The following is a 14,754-nucleotide window of genomic DNA, read 5'->3' on the forward strand; positions in this document are numbered from 1 at the left end:
GGCTTAGCACTCCTCCTACTGCCCATCTTCATTCCTGCAAGGACTTGCCAGTGCTGCTAACACCTCCTCCTCCATGCTCACTTGCCCATCACTTCAGTGGTTGGAGGCTCTGGATGCTTCGTCACCAGCCCTTTCACAGTCACCACCGGCTGTGAGCTGTTCCACAGCACCGCCTCCAGAGGCACATCAGGCCATGCCACCTCAGAAGCAGCTTCCATGGTGCAGGAAACTTCACCTCATGGACACCGTAGCCACTGCATGAGGCACCTCAAGAGAGTGAAGTGAAATTTCCTGTGCCATGGAGGCTTCTTCCCATGGAGGCTTCTTCAGAGGGGTCTGAGCCTGATGTGCTTCTGTGGCTGTGGAAGGGCTCATGGTAGAGCACCTGGATCCTCCGGCCACTGAAGGGATGGGTGAGTGAGCAGGGAGGTGGAGGTGGAGGAGGAGGAGGAAGAGGTGATAGCGGGAGAAGCACAGGCACTGCAACAAAGACAACAGGCAAGAGGAGGTGAGCCGGTGAGCCCTTAGGAAGGGACAAGGGGCCTACTTTGCCTGAGGGCCCCTAGTAACCTGGAACTGCCCTTGAATCTACATCATCAAGCAGTTTGGTAGCAGCAGGAGATAAATGTGTAGACACTGAATTCAGAAACTCAAGCAATATCTCTGACACTGAGAAAGGACAGCCAAGTGGTGACGACAGAGAAGCAGAAAGCAGTATGCAAGCCTGGCCAGATTATTCTATAATCTTAGAAGGATGTATGGCTTGGTTCTGAGAGGGCTTGGCTGTGACTATCATGAAGGGACCCTGCACTTCTGAATTTGTCACTACATTACTGCTCAGATGTTGTGGATTTTTGAGGGGATATTTACCAAGAGCTTTTGTGGGCATCACAGATGGTACTGGTGGGCATACTGGTGGCTCCAAATGCCATGTTGGCATCCTCGCCTTACGGTATGCATATAAGGAAAACTATGCACCAAGTAGATGGGTTATTCCTATGCACTTATTTACTTACAACTTTTCTAACTTCCTTCCCCTTCAGCTATGCTGTTTTCAGAATGGTTTGACTTTAAAAATACAATTCAACCACAAAATATAAAACAAATGAAAACTAAACCTAACTAAGATTAGCAACAATAAAACAATTTAAAACCAATCAAGTAGCAGTAGAATTAATTAAACAGTAGTAAAGATAGCGGAGGAAACAGTTTCTTATAACATTCCAGCTACAGCTGATGTATTCTACAACCTGGGTGCCACTAAGGAGAAGGCACTGCTCTCTGTTTGCCTCTTCACCCTGCAAAGTCATCGAGATCATGGCCTCTGATGCAGAACCTCAGCAAATGGCCAGGTAATTCTAGGAGCAAGCAGCTGTTCGGATGCCCTGCTTCAGATGCCCACAGAAGTCATTGGATTCCAGCTCCCATCAGCCCCAGCTAGCATAGCTAATGTTCAGGGATGATGGGAGTTGTAGACCAACTACATCTGGAGAGCCATAGGTTCCTCATTCCAGCTCTAGGCTTTTCAGTTACGATTGGTTGGATCCAGCCTTAGCAGTGCTTATAATAGATCCAGTGAAATCAATGGGACTTAAGTTAAAGGAACCTACTAACTCCCACTGATTTAAATGATTCTACTTCAAGCATGATTCTAAGTTTGGATCCAACTACCTGGTTCTATAAATACTATGGGTTGTATTCAACTAAGTCCAACGCAGAGTAGAGTAGACCCATTGAAATTAACCTAAGTTGATCTTGTCTATTAATTTTAATGGGCCTACTCTGAGTAGGACTAGTCTTGAATACCACCTTTTGGTTCCAGACTATTTAGCGTTTTATAAACCAACACCAGAACTTTGAACTCTGCCTGGAACAGAGCTTTCCTTTTCTTTTAAACTTTTGAGTAATATATTCTCAGTTAACAACCTGGCCACCATATTCTGAAGTTTTTCAGAGGCAACCCCATGTAGAATGCGTGCTGTAATCCAACCAAGATATGGACAACTGTAGAAAGATGATATTTATTTTTTATAGGGGAGATGCAGCCAACTCAAGCTAATGAAAGTTGTTTCTGTCATAGATGCCAGCTGTAAAATAGGAACCCATCCTTACTTAATAGTATGCTGAGGCCTCATTCTCCCTAGACCAGGGATGGAGAACTTGTAGCGCTTTGGATGTTACAGCTCCCATCATCCCTGACCATTGGCCATGGTGGCTGGGGCTGATGGGAGTTGTAGTCCAACAGCATCTGGAGGGATATATGCTCCCCACCCCTCATCTGGATGTTATCTCTGCAAACTCATTGGATGTTCCATACAAAACTTACCTCCAAGAAGAAATTAGCATGTTAGAATCAAGTGTTCTGGCCTAGTTTCTCCCTGGCATGCTATTGTTTTTATGTGGAGGATAGCTTTTTTATGGAGCCATCTTCTTCAACCTGGTGCCCTCCAGATGTTGTTGGTCTACAACCTCCATTCATGCCTGCCCATTGGCCATGCTGGCTGGGGCTGATAGGAGTTGGAGTCTAGCAGCATCTGAAGGGCATCTGGCTGGGGAAGGCTGGTACAAAAGAATGTCCAATCATGTCAGCCCCCACCTGTGGTCTGAAATGGTCCAGATCAGCCTTTCCCAACCAGTGTGCCTCCAGATGTTGTTGGACGACAACTCCCATCAGCCTCAGCCAGCATTGCCAATGGCTGAGGCTGATGGGAGTTGTGGTCCAACAACATCTGGAGGCACACTGGTTGGGAAAGGCTGGTCCAGACACTGGTAGATGGTCCAGAAACTGGTAGGCTACTTCAGTGACAAGTTATTAGACTCAAATTACAGTGCCTTTCTCTATGACAGGGATGGGGAACCAGTTGTTGGATTCCAGATTCCATCATTCCAACTAGCATGGGCAAAGGTCAGGGATGATGGGAGATGTAGTCCAACAACATCTGGCCACATGTTCCCTAGCCCTGCTCTATTTGACTTGACCTGGTGATTACATGTAATAAATAGCCCTTAACTCCATTAAATTTTTACACCAAGTTAATGCTAAAGTTTTAACACACATTTTAACGCAAGAGCTATGCGTGTGATCTCTTGAGACTTGTCATGTCTCCAGTGTGTTCTGGATCCCTTCCGGTGTCATGAACTGGACCTTGGGCACAACAAATGAAGAATTGTTCCTCCTGATAGAGTTATTCCTCCGCATGGAGTTATTCCTCCGCATGGAGTTCCGTTTCCTCAAGGAGTTCTGGTGGGACAGCTCACTTTTCTGGAGAGTCTGGATGAGGATGGAAGGCTTCTCATCCAGCTCCTTGGCACTGCAGCGTGGTGCTGCAACTTTGCTTGTGTTGCCAAACTTGGAGTAGTCGACCGCATAGGCCCCTTCCTCTTCTGTCACGATGGGCACAAAACGGTGGCCCCAAAGGATCTCTTCGGATATGTAGGATGATCTTGCTTGGGTGGTGATTCCAGTGGTTTCCACCACACCTTCAAGTATGACAATGATTTCTAGGTCTTGGTTGGCCAAGTCGCTGGCGGAGATGTCATAAAGAGGACTCCGCTTGTCGATGACATGGCAAATAATCAAAGGTGCCACTAGGAAAATATTATTACTTTCAATGGAATTGTCAACCGGGATGTCTAGCTGGTGAATTGGGATGACTTCACCTTCAGGGGTAGTGGTCTTCTTGACCACTTGGATTCGCACCGAGGCACTGATGATCATGCTTTTCCTCAGGTCCCCCACCCGAAACATGAAGCAGAGCTTGCCATTGCGTACGGCAATGACTGCATTCTGGCTGAAGATCAAAGTCTCGGCTCTCCGGTGAGCCTGGGCGGTTTTCATGAAGATGCAACCAAGCATGACAGCATTGATAATCAAGCCTACAATGTTCTGGAGAATCAAGACAGTGATGGCTATGGGACATTCTTCGGTCATCATCCTCCCTCCAAAGCCAATGGTCACCTGGACCTCAATGGAGAAGAGGAAAGCAGAGGTAAAGGACCTAAGGGTGGAAAAAAAGTTGCACACCATTATAAAATACTGAAATATGATGGGCCAGTCAAGGAATTCATTACTGAAACTTATCTGTTGTAGGAGTCTGGACTTTCAAGGAGCTGTCCCAGGTGCTGAAGCTAAAGCACCTCAGACAACTCCTTGAAAGTTCAGACTAAAACCTGGCATGGATTCCTCTGCCTCACTGACATGGAGCCACCAACCGCCACTGCTGAGGATCCCATTTATATATATTGCCAGCTGAATCAAATGGTAAAACTATGCCAGGACTGTACAAGTTCAGGTGGAAGAGGGAGAGGCCTGGGATGCACACAAACATAAGAAGAGCCCTGCTGGATCAGGCCTATCCAGTCTAGCATTCTGTTGCCACAATGGCTAACCAGATGCCTATGGGAAGCCCACAAATACGACATGAGCACAACAGCATGTTTAAATGGGAAGGGCCATAGCTCAGTGGTAGAGCATCTGCTTGGCATTAAACTGAAGCTTAATCCAGAAAAGACTGAGGCACTATTGGTGGATGGTTCTCCAGACCAGATGGATGGGTCATGGCCTGCTTTGGATGGGGTTACACTCCCTCTGAAGGAGCAGGTATATAGCTTGAGGTACACCTGGATCAATTACAGTCGCTTGAGACTTGTGGCACAGAGTGCCTTCCACTGGCTTCAACCCAGCTGCATGCCTCTCTGGACAGGGACAGTCTATCTTCTATTGCCAATGCTCTGGTGACCTTTAGGTTGGATGACTGCAATGTGTTATACTTGGGTCTACCTTTGAAGATGGTTTGAAAACTGCAGCTGGTGCAGAATTCATTGGCCAGATTGCTGACCAAAGCAAGATGGTCTGAGATAAAACCAATTATGGCATGACTACACTGGCTACTAAGTAGTTTCCAGGCTTAATTCAAAGTGCTTGTTTTGACCTACAAAGCCTTACACGGCTCATTGAGCAATTTGGGGGTCTTATATTCCTATTTTTTTTTGTGCTTCTGCCATTTTGGGGTTTTCCTAAGCCTACTGATTCCTCCCTCTTGTGGATGGATGGTAATGTTTTGGCTATATATAGATCGACTAATTGACTTCACTACTAGTATGTAGGAGGAGTGGTGCACCCTTGCACTGGGAGCCTGATCCATTCTGGCCCCTCAAGACCACACCAATTTGGGTAACATCAGCAAAAAAGAAAGTAAATAAATATCAAAGTAGATACGGTGCAAAGATAAGCTGGGAGACTTTGGTTGACCTGGGGTTCTACACACACATTGCCTTGAGCTGGGCGTACCATTTATTGCTCTGCCTCAGGCTGCAAAGTTTATTTATTTATTTATAAAAACACTTGTATACCGCAATTCCATTAAAAGAAAGAATCAAAGCAGTTTACAACTACATACATACACATAATTAAAAACACATCACATTTCTTAAAAGAGATCACCAACTAACTATTACAGAAAGTGTTTATCCAGACTGCCTACAAAAGCCTGATGCCAAAGGAAAGTTTTCAGCAAATGTTTAAAGGACACTACAGAAGGTGCCTGCCAAACTGGTATAGGAAGAGGATTGCGCAGGGCTGGGCCGATGGCGCTGAATGCTCGGTTTCATGCCAATGTCAAAGGAGCCTCACTAAGTTGGGCAATGACCATATCTCCAGGGTCAATATCTAAAGAAGTATTGGCTTCATAGCAAACCTCCAGCTGCCTGGAAACTCCTGAATGCATTATAGCAGGGGTGGAGAACACTTTTCAGCCCAAGGGCCACATTTCTTTCTGGGCAACCTTCCAAGGGCCACATGCCGGGGTGCGTGGGGCTGGAGGCAAAAGTGGGTAGAGCAACCAATGTAAATGTTACCTTTGTACCACAGGTTAGTGTCTACACACACCCCTCTTTGTCCTCCATCCAGACAAGGGGGGAGCATGATCAGAATTCAAGGACACTCAATTGGGAGTGCAAAGCAGGGCCAGTAGGGAGTCTGGCTGGGGAGGGGGTGTGAGTTAATGAGAGGCCTGAGGGCCTGACAGAGAGGCCTGGAGGGCCACATTTGGACTTACAATTTGCATTACAGCCTGGGCTGCATCCTGTGACACGGTTGCCGCAAATGGTATAGTCTACAGATGTTCGTGTCATGCAGACCTGAGGCAAAACCCAAGACATAGTGTGGGTGGGTGTGCAGATGTATTGCAATATGCCTGCTTGAGTGGCACTGACTCACACTTTGGGCATCATATGCTTCATCCTTAGGGCCACACATTACCTGACACAGGTGATGCATGGCTTCCACTTATTGACGCCCTCGCTTGTTGCACACGGCTTGTCCATGTCTCCGTGAGCAAAAGCCACCAGCCACCACATCATGGCGAAGAAGAGCCAGCTGCACAGGAAGGACATGGTGAAGATCACCAGGGTATGGCGCCACTTCAGGTCCACCAAAGTGGTGAAGATGTCCTGCAAGAAGCGCCCTTGCTCGCGGATGTTCTTGTGAGCCAGGTTGCAAGCACCATTTTTGGCAATGAAGCGGGCTTTGCGTGGGCGGTCCCGGATGCGTGGCTTGCCCAGGTTCTCTGCAGCAATCCTTGCAAGGACATACTCTTCAGGGATTATGCTCTTCCTGGCCAACATCTTCCTGTCACCATAGTCCACCAATCAACTGAAAACGGATAGAGGTGGAGGAGACCACAAATGAACCCTGCAGAGTTTTCCCTTGTATTTTGCTTACTCTTATCAGATCCTGGGAAAAGAAAGATGCATACATAAGTTCTCCCACTTTTTCATTCCGTTCCTCCCAATCATTACATGCCAAGCTAGGGAAGAACTTTGGAACAGAGTTTCAAGAGAATGGGAATCATTATCTGAGAATCAACAGCCTATGTTTCTGGATAGCAACTTCAGAGCATTCAGGTTGTATCCAATGTCATTCTTAGAGTAGACTCATTGAAATTAATGAATATAACTAATTTAAGTCCATTAATTTAAGTGGGGCTACTTTGAGTAGAACTTAGAGACAACTGTTCTTTTTCATGCTTGTGCTAATGTGTTAATGGACTAGTCCCTCCCATCCCGCAAAAATGTGTCATTTGCACAGTAAACTTAGTTTCATTGCCCAGCTTATTGGTCAGCATTTTGAGCAGTTTTGGGCAACATCATAGTTGTCTAAACACAAGCAAAATCCTCTTCCCACTGTTCCAACCTAAATTCTCACTCTTTGTTTCTCTAAACTCAAAAGAGGCGATTTACGGCATCACAACAACATGTAATATTAAGAATAAGGAGTATCAAACCAAATTGAAAAGGCAGTTTACATGCCATTTAAAGAAAAATGTGAACCTCACTCTCAGCACTCCTGAGAAATTCCACTTGTCACTAAAACGCCTTTTTTGGGGGGGGCTGTCCTTGAAATGCCATCTAGGTCTGTGACCATATAATAATATTTGTATTGCATTATATTGAAATGTCACAGAAGTTTCATCCAAGAAATGGCTTTATATTTCCTTTGAATTTTGCTAATCCATTTAAAGCACATTTAAAGCACGTGACCTCCCCCAAAGAATCCTGGGAACTGTAGTTTGTGAAGGGTGCTGGGAACTGTAGCTTTGTGGGGGGCAAACTACAGTTCCCAGGATTCTTTGGGGGAGGTCATGTGCTTTAAATGTGCTGTATGCCACCTTGGGTTCTATGATGAAAGAATGGCAGGATATAAATGCCATAAAAAATAAATAACAAATAGCTCACTACACTGGTCGTCCAGAATTTTAAATTAGGGACATTCCCAGCTCTACCTGGAGATGCTGGGGACTGAAGTTGGGACCTTCTTCAGGCAAATCAGATGGTCTACCCACTGAACTTTGGCCTTTCCCTAAAGAAAGAAACTCACAAAGCATATTGAGGGAAGCAAGCAGACTTTCAACAAGGGTCACATCTGCACCATACTTTAAAAACGCTCTTATAGTACTTTAACACCTTCAACAAGCTACAGTTCCAAAGATTATTTGGGGGCAGCCATGACTGCTAAAGTGGCATAACATGGCTTTACATGCATGGTGTGGATGTGACCAAGGTACATATTTTTCAGCTGGAGTTTGCACAGCCTTGGATCTCATCATCCAGAGAGATGGATGCAGAAACCAAATAGCGGGCTTTAGCTAGAATAAGGACACTAAAAGTAAGCTCTCCTACAGAAGCCCCATTGCAATGAATGCAGTATAATAACAGTACAGTAATTTGGTAAATACAGTAACTGAGTAAGATGCTTGGAGGGCTGCAGCAAGGGAGCTATGCAACTGGAAAGCAAAACTCCCCAAATTCTGCAACTAAACTCATATAAACATTATCCAAAGGCATCCTGGATTTAATCAATACTTTCTCAGGACATATGAACGGTTAAATGCCTTGTTTTAGTCCCACAGTATAGGAAATAGAAAGCAAGTGAGAGAAGGCATCTTTATTTGGAAATCTAGTGTTTACAATGCGGGAAGCAAGATTTTGAATCACACAAGGCTCTTCCTTTATTGTTGAAGTTCAGAGACATACAGAAGCTGCTAATCCAAAAATGGCTGGAAAACACAATTAAGGGCAGGCACTCACTGTCCCAGCAAAGTGATATTCTCTCCCTTCTCTCCTATCAAAATAATATCCAGCCTGATTGAAGAGTCCTGTTAAACTCAAAAGCTTGCTTCTAGCATCTTAAACACTAGTTCTCCAAATAAAGTCACTCCTCCCTTTGGTCTATGCTTCATGTTAATAAGGTGAAAAGTTGTTCAAGAAAACCAAGAACGCATCCTCCGGACTGGTGTATCATGAAATTCTAGTCAGCGCTAATATAACGTTCAACCCAAATGTTTGCTGTAGAGCATTCTATGAAGTTTGTAAAAACTGAAAAGGAAAAACAAAGATCATGTAACCCTACAAGCACGTGTCACATTTAATACAGATCTAATCTGAGCAGGGGCACACAAGTGCTTAGCACTGGAATCTTCTCTTCCCTCAATACAACCCTAAATTATGTGAATAAGAGTTCTTCTGAGCATGTCTGAAGTTCCTTTCTGTTATTTTGTTGCAGCCCACCCTTTTCTTAAATTGAGGGGGGGGAAATGCTTCTAGGGCAGAGGATGTGACTCGCTAAAAGCTTTGAGCATCTGTCACTTTAAAAATTCAGCACCAGTTGCATAAAAGTTACTTTGGGAGGAGATGAGAACTTGTTTTAATGGCAGGGGAGGGGAATATATGAAATCAGGAAGGGAAAGGCACAACAGCTGCAAGCACCTGAACTAGTCCCTTTTGTTAGTATTAGGCAGAGGGGACATTGACTAATAAAGTGCAGACAGACCCAAGATGGGAAATGGAAACTTACGAAGATTCTGCAGAGACAGCACAGAAGGAATCTGGAGCCGGCAGTCAGCCTGGCCAAATCCCGTGAGCTTCCATGGCAGCTGAATCCCCAAGACGCAAAAGGCAACAGAGAAGCAGGCAGGATTTAAGACGCAGGTAGCTGGTCTTCCTCTCTCACTCTTTCTGCTCTCCTCTGGGAAGATCCGCCCTGCTGCTTGGCCCACAAACTAGACGGGATGGTCAGAGATTTGGTGGCAGAGCCATTATTTTGTATGTCTTGCCCCAGGAGCTGTTCTTTGCCGAAGGGGAGGAGGGAAAGAGCGAGAGTGAGAGAGAAAGCAGCTCCAAGTTAAGGGAAGGCTAGCCAAGTTGTGTATGAGACTAAGGAGGACAGAACAATCCCGACAGCAACGGTAGCAGTATCACAGCCCTCCTCCTCCTCCTCCTCTGGAGACATACAAATCTTTGCAAAATTTTCAATATTTTTCCTGAGTTTGGGGATGGGAGGGAGAAAGGGAGGAGGGAGGTTGGCCCCAGTCCAAACTCCATTGACGCAGAAGAAAGTGAGATAATTAGATTCTCTTTTAACCTCTGAACTAAATAGAGCTTACCGACATTTTACAGTAAAAGAACCTCAGAATTCAGAGTCTTCCTGGCCAGTTGCTTCTGACGCTGACTGGTTTCCATAAGAAACAGTGGGCTGAAAGATGTGACCTTTGACCATGCGGGCTTGCGCCTCTCTAGGGAGGGCCCAGGATACAATAAGTTGCTCTCCTTAAGCGGTCGTGTCATGTGATTCCAGAGGGGTGCTCAGGGATCATTTGCAGTGTTGCAGAAGAGACCAGGGCCACATTCACGCCAGACATTTATTCCACTATTATTCCACTTTAAACAGTCATGGCTTCACCCAAAGGATCCTGAGAAGGGTAGCTTGTGAAAATAGCTGAGAGCTGTTAGAAGACTCCTAGCCTTTTCACAGAGCTACAACTGTCAGAGTGGTTTAACAATCAATTCCTCTTCTCAGAGAACTCTGGAAATTGTAGCTCTGTGAGGGGAAGAAGAGTCTCCTAACAACTCTCAGCGCCTTTCACAAACCATACTTCCCAGGATTCTTTGGGGGAAGCCATGCCTGTTTAAAGTGGAATAAAAGTGGAATAAATGCCTGGTGTGGATGTGGTCCAGAAAGCTGCTGTTGCAATTTGTGTTGCAGAGAGTTTTGTATCAGATTTCCTAGACCATTGCAAAGGATTCTTCCAGGGAGACATAGGGACCAGTAGTATAGTGGCAAATCCAGAAGTGCAGGGTCCCTTCATGATAATCATGACACACACTCTCATCCACGACCCCTCCCTCCCTTACTTGCTGGCTCTCCGTCATTATCTTTACACTCCTCAGTCCTTCTCACATGTGCCTTCTTCCACAGCAACAGGAAGGGGAGTGTGTTAGCTAATGAGAAGAGTCTTCTCAGTGGCTCACTCACTTCCTTCACTCTGATTGGCTCCAATCAGCACAAAAGGACAAGGAAGCATGTTAGAAGGTTATTCTTAGTAGCTCACACACTCCCCTTTCATACTGATTAACTCATCAGATGCTGAAGACATTGGGACCCTGCTCCCAAAAAAGTAAAAGGTCTAAGACCACCACCCCAACCCTGGACAACTACACCCCTGATAGGGACATAGGAAGCTGCCTTAGTCAGACTGTTGGTCCCTTTAGCTCACAATTGTCTACACTCCCTGCTCGGAGGGAGGGACAAATCTGTCAATTTTGACAGTCAATTTTCCAGTTATAAGTTTAATTCTTCACATTTCTACAACAGTATGCCATTTTTTTAAAATCCTCATAAAAATTCATCAGCATTTTCGAGCAAATTTCTCCAAACGTACGTTTGCAAAGCAATTTCCCCTAATATAATGCATTTTCTGTTCTTTTCTTTTTTAAAAATGTTCTCATGAAAATTCAGCAGGTTAGCGTGAATTCCTCCTATTATACACCTTTCTGTATGGAGTTTTGCCTAACATAAACAGTGCAAAGCACTTTCCACCTCTTATTTATATTTTCCTTAACACAACATGCTTATGTATGTTATTTTCACTAATAGATGCATTTTATGTACATTTCCCCCTGAAATATGTATTTTTGGGTGGAGAACTGCGTTGCAAAATTTAGAGAAGTGCACATTTAAAAGGATGGCTGTGTTTAGGGGTTCACGGGGAATATTGCAAACCCTACCTGGAAATGGCAGGCATGGAACTAGAGACCTTCTGCATGTAAAAAGCAAGGGCTCTATCACTGAGCTATAGCCCTAGAACTCTACAGAGCATCATCTGCACCAATATAAAATACTGCAGCTCCAAATAATCATTTGTAATTGGTGATCCGATAACACTGATTGGCAGGAGGTTCAGGACAAATGAAAGGAAGTACTTCTTGGAAGAGCATGTAGTTAAATTATGGAACTTCCTGCCATATCATGAAGTTGGGTGGCTACTGGCTTAGGAGGCATTCAAAGCAGATTAGACAAATTCACTATTGCTGCTAGCCATCATGGCTGTAAGCTGCTTCCAGGACCAGAGTCAGCATGTCTCTGAATTTCCAGTTGCTGGGGAACAACAGCGGGAGAAGGCTATTTTCTTCATCCCTGTATGTGTGATTCCCAGAGGCACCGGGTTGGTCACTGTGAGAAGCAGGCCTTGACTGATCCAGCAGAGCATTCATTTATTTATGTATTTAACAAAATTTATATACCACTTGCTTGTAAGAAGGCCTCTAAGTGGTTTGCAAGAAACAATAAGATGATCGTTTCTTGTAAACCGCTTAAAGGGCTTCTTATGATCAATTTAATTTTGAACAATTTAATCCCAGCTTTTGGGATTCAGACTCACACTGCTCCTGAACATGGTTCTGTTCAGCGAGCATCGTTAATATCCTTTGGAAAACTTAGTCATGCCCTTGCTTTCATTGGGGCTTGGTTGTGACTAAGTTTCTCTGGATTGTGCCCAGCTAAGCTTTTATCTCTTAATAGTTGACAACAGGACACAGTAAACAATGGTCTGTGTATTACTTTCATTTGAAGTGCAACGTACACAGGAAGCTACCTTATATAGAGCCAGACTATTGGCCCATCTAACTCAGTATTGTCTCCACTGACTGGCAGTGGCTCTCCGGGCTTTGAGGCAGGGGACATTTCCAGCTCTACCTGGAGATGCTGGGGATTGTACCTGGGACCTTCTGCGTGGCGTAGATGTTCTGCTGCTGAGCTATGCTGTGCCTTGCTCTTTGAACATTGGGAAATAATTTTCTAAAAACCTCTGGTCCAATAAAAGGTTTCCTTACCTAAATTCCTCTCTTGGCTGAGAACACCCTGGGAAATATGCTGTGGAAATTGCAGAAATCATGCAATCCAAACATCGTTTCAAAACAAGTCAAAGCTAATCAGTGCATAGCAAAATGTCTGTGATGCTTTCCCACTGGTTTGAGCTGATGAAGTGTGTCGTCCTGGCACTCAGTCTCTTGTGTTTAATGGAAACTTGCATTCTTGGAAATCTGATTCCACCTCCCAACCCCCCCAGCCCAGCCAACTATTAGGGTTCCTAATAGGAAGGATAAACACTGAAGCTGTTTTATAAGACTAAGTTTAGAAAAGTACATGTGACCTAAACTGTTGACCCAAAACCAATGAAATGTTGTGCTGAGATAGGCAGTGTGTGCTGCTCTGGTTAGAGTAAAACTGGGGAGACTCAGGTCGCTTCTAGCCAAGTTGTTTATTGAGCATTCATCCTGATCTGTTTTGCACAAACTTTGCAGGGGGGTTTAGATGGTGTCAACTATTTATTGAGCATTCATTCTCATTTGTTTGCAGGGAGGTTAGATGATGTTGGGACAAGCAAATGTTAGCCCACGCTTTCCAGTGAATTTCCAAAAACTCCATTTTGGGAGGGAGAGAGCAGGTTTGCTGTGCAAAACCACCCAACCAATTATAATTGCACAATCTGAATTTGCCAGTATGTGATTGAATTTTTAGCTTAAAATAGTGACAGCCTGGAAGTGCTCCCAGGTTCAATGCCCTGCTCAGCCACAAAGCTCTCTGGGTCAGTCTGAGTCGGATCACCAGCCCATCTAGCTCAGTACTGTCTGCACTAACAGGCAGCAGCTTTCCAGGGTTTCAGACAGGAGCCTTTCTTAATCCTGCCTGGAAATGCATGGTCAGGCAGTGAGTTATGGCCCTTCCTCAATGCGTAGGCAGTGCAGCAGAAACTTATTTCAAACATATGCTGATAAGTAGCTGTGGATACTGTTCGTAAAGCATGATTTCTCCTCTGATATTCCCCACTTTCTACACACCTCGCAGCATGAGAAAGCTAACACACTCAGTAACAGGTGTGTGGGAAACTTTGGGCCCTCCATGTGCTGCTGAATTACAACTTCCATCAGCCCCAGCAAGCATAGCCAATGGCCAGAGATGATGGGAGTTGTAGTTCAACAGCACATGGAAGGCCAAAGTCTGCAAACAGAGGCGGGCAAATCTGTCAATCTCGCTTTCTCTCATATTTCCATTTTTAAGTTCCGATCTCCACATTTCCACAACAGTTTGCAATTAAAAAAAATCCTCATGAAAGGTCATCAGCATTTTAGTACAAATTTCTCCTAACACGTTTGTATGCAATTTTCCCAAGTATACACATTTCTGCAAATTGATTGTCCCTAATATAATGCATTTTATGCTATTTTCAATAATATATTCATTCTTATGCACATTGCCACATCACTTGCATTTTAAAAAACACCTCATGGAAATTCATCAGTAGTTTAGTGCATTTCTTATACTATACACATTTTGCTATGCAATGTTACCTAACGTGCCCATTTTTGCAAAGCTATTTTCCCATAATATGCTTCATTTTCGTATGACATTTTCACTAATATATGCACCCTAGTACATGCATTTTTTGTACACAATACTTGCCTTCAGAACCGCACCGCAAAATTTGTAGATTTGTGAATTTTAAAGGATGGCTGTGTTTTGGTTCAGGTATTGTTTCAGAAAGTGCAAATTAGGTAGGTTCACTTTTAAACGCAAGATGAATTGAATTTCATCCCCATCCCTAATGTGGATTGTTTTTATTGCCCACAGAACAGTGGTACAGTGATGGAGGAATGCAGGACTGCTGTGCTCCACAACTTTTTTTCATATGCTGTATCGCTAGTGTAACTGATTGGACCCAGTTCTAGCAAGTGAATAAGGTGCTGCTGAGGTGTTTTCAAGTTTATTTGTGATAGATCAGCATAGACATTGGGCAATGAGGAAAATAATCAGCCCAGATACTTCTTTCCTTTCCTTTGATAGGGTTTCTACTTCATGCTAGCTATTTCAATGGTAATACTTCTTTGCAAGATGTTTTGCATTTCTAATGAAAAGTTAAA

General features: G+C 44.3%; 1 protein-coding gene across 3 annotated transcripts; it reads right to left on the reverse strand.

Annotated features, from left to right (window-relative positions):
• Positions 1-2,733: 2,733 nt before the first annotated feature.
• KCNJ8 (potassium inwardly rectifying channel subfamily J member 8) lies at positions 2,734-10,069 on the reverse strand. 3 transcript variants are annotated; one of them, XM_061638382.1, is made up of 4 exons: positions 9,942-10,069; positions 9,353-9,619; positions 6,260-6,733; positions 2,734-3,998 (listed from the first exon to the last, which is right to left on the reverse strand). In XM_061638382.1, the coding sequence occupies exons 3-4, from the start codon at positions 6,622-6,624 to the stop codon at positions 3,098-3,100; spliced, it is 1,266 nt and encodes a 421-aa protein (XP_061494366.1). In that variant the 5' UTR covers positions 6,625-6,733; positions 9,353-9,619; positions 9,942-10,069; the 3' UTR covers positions 2,734-3,097. The 3 variants fall into 3 exon arrangements, with proteins under 3 accessions (XP_061494366.1, XP_061494365.1, XP_061494367.1); XM_061638381.1 differs by having other exon boundaries at positions 9,353-9,624; XM_061638383.1 differs by lacking the exon at positions 9,353-9,619.
• Positions 10,070-14,754: the final 4,685 nt, after the last annotated feature.

This window comes from Rhineura floridana, chromosome 8 (genome assembly GCF_030035675.1).
Source record: "Rhineura floridana isolate rRhiFlo1 chromosome 8, rRhiFlo1.hap2, whole genome shotgun sequence".
Classification (NCBI taxonomy): Eukaryota; Metazoa; Chordata; class Lepidosauria; order Squamata; family Rhineuridae; genus Rhineura; species Rhineura floridana.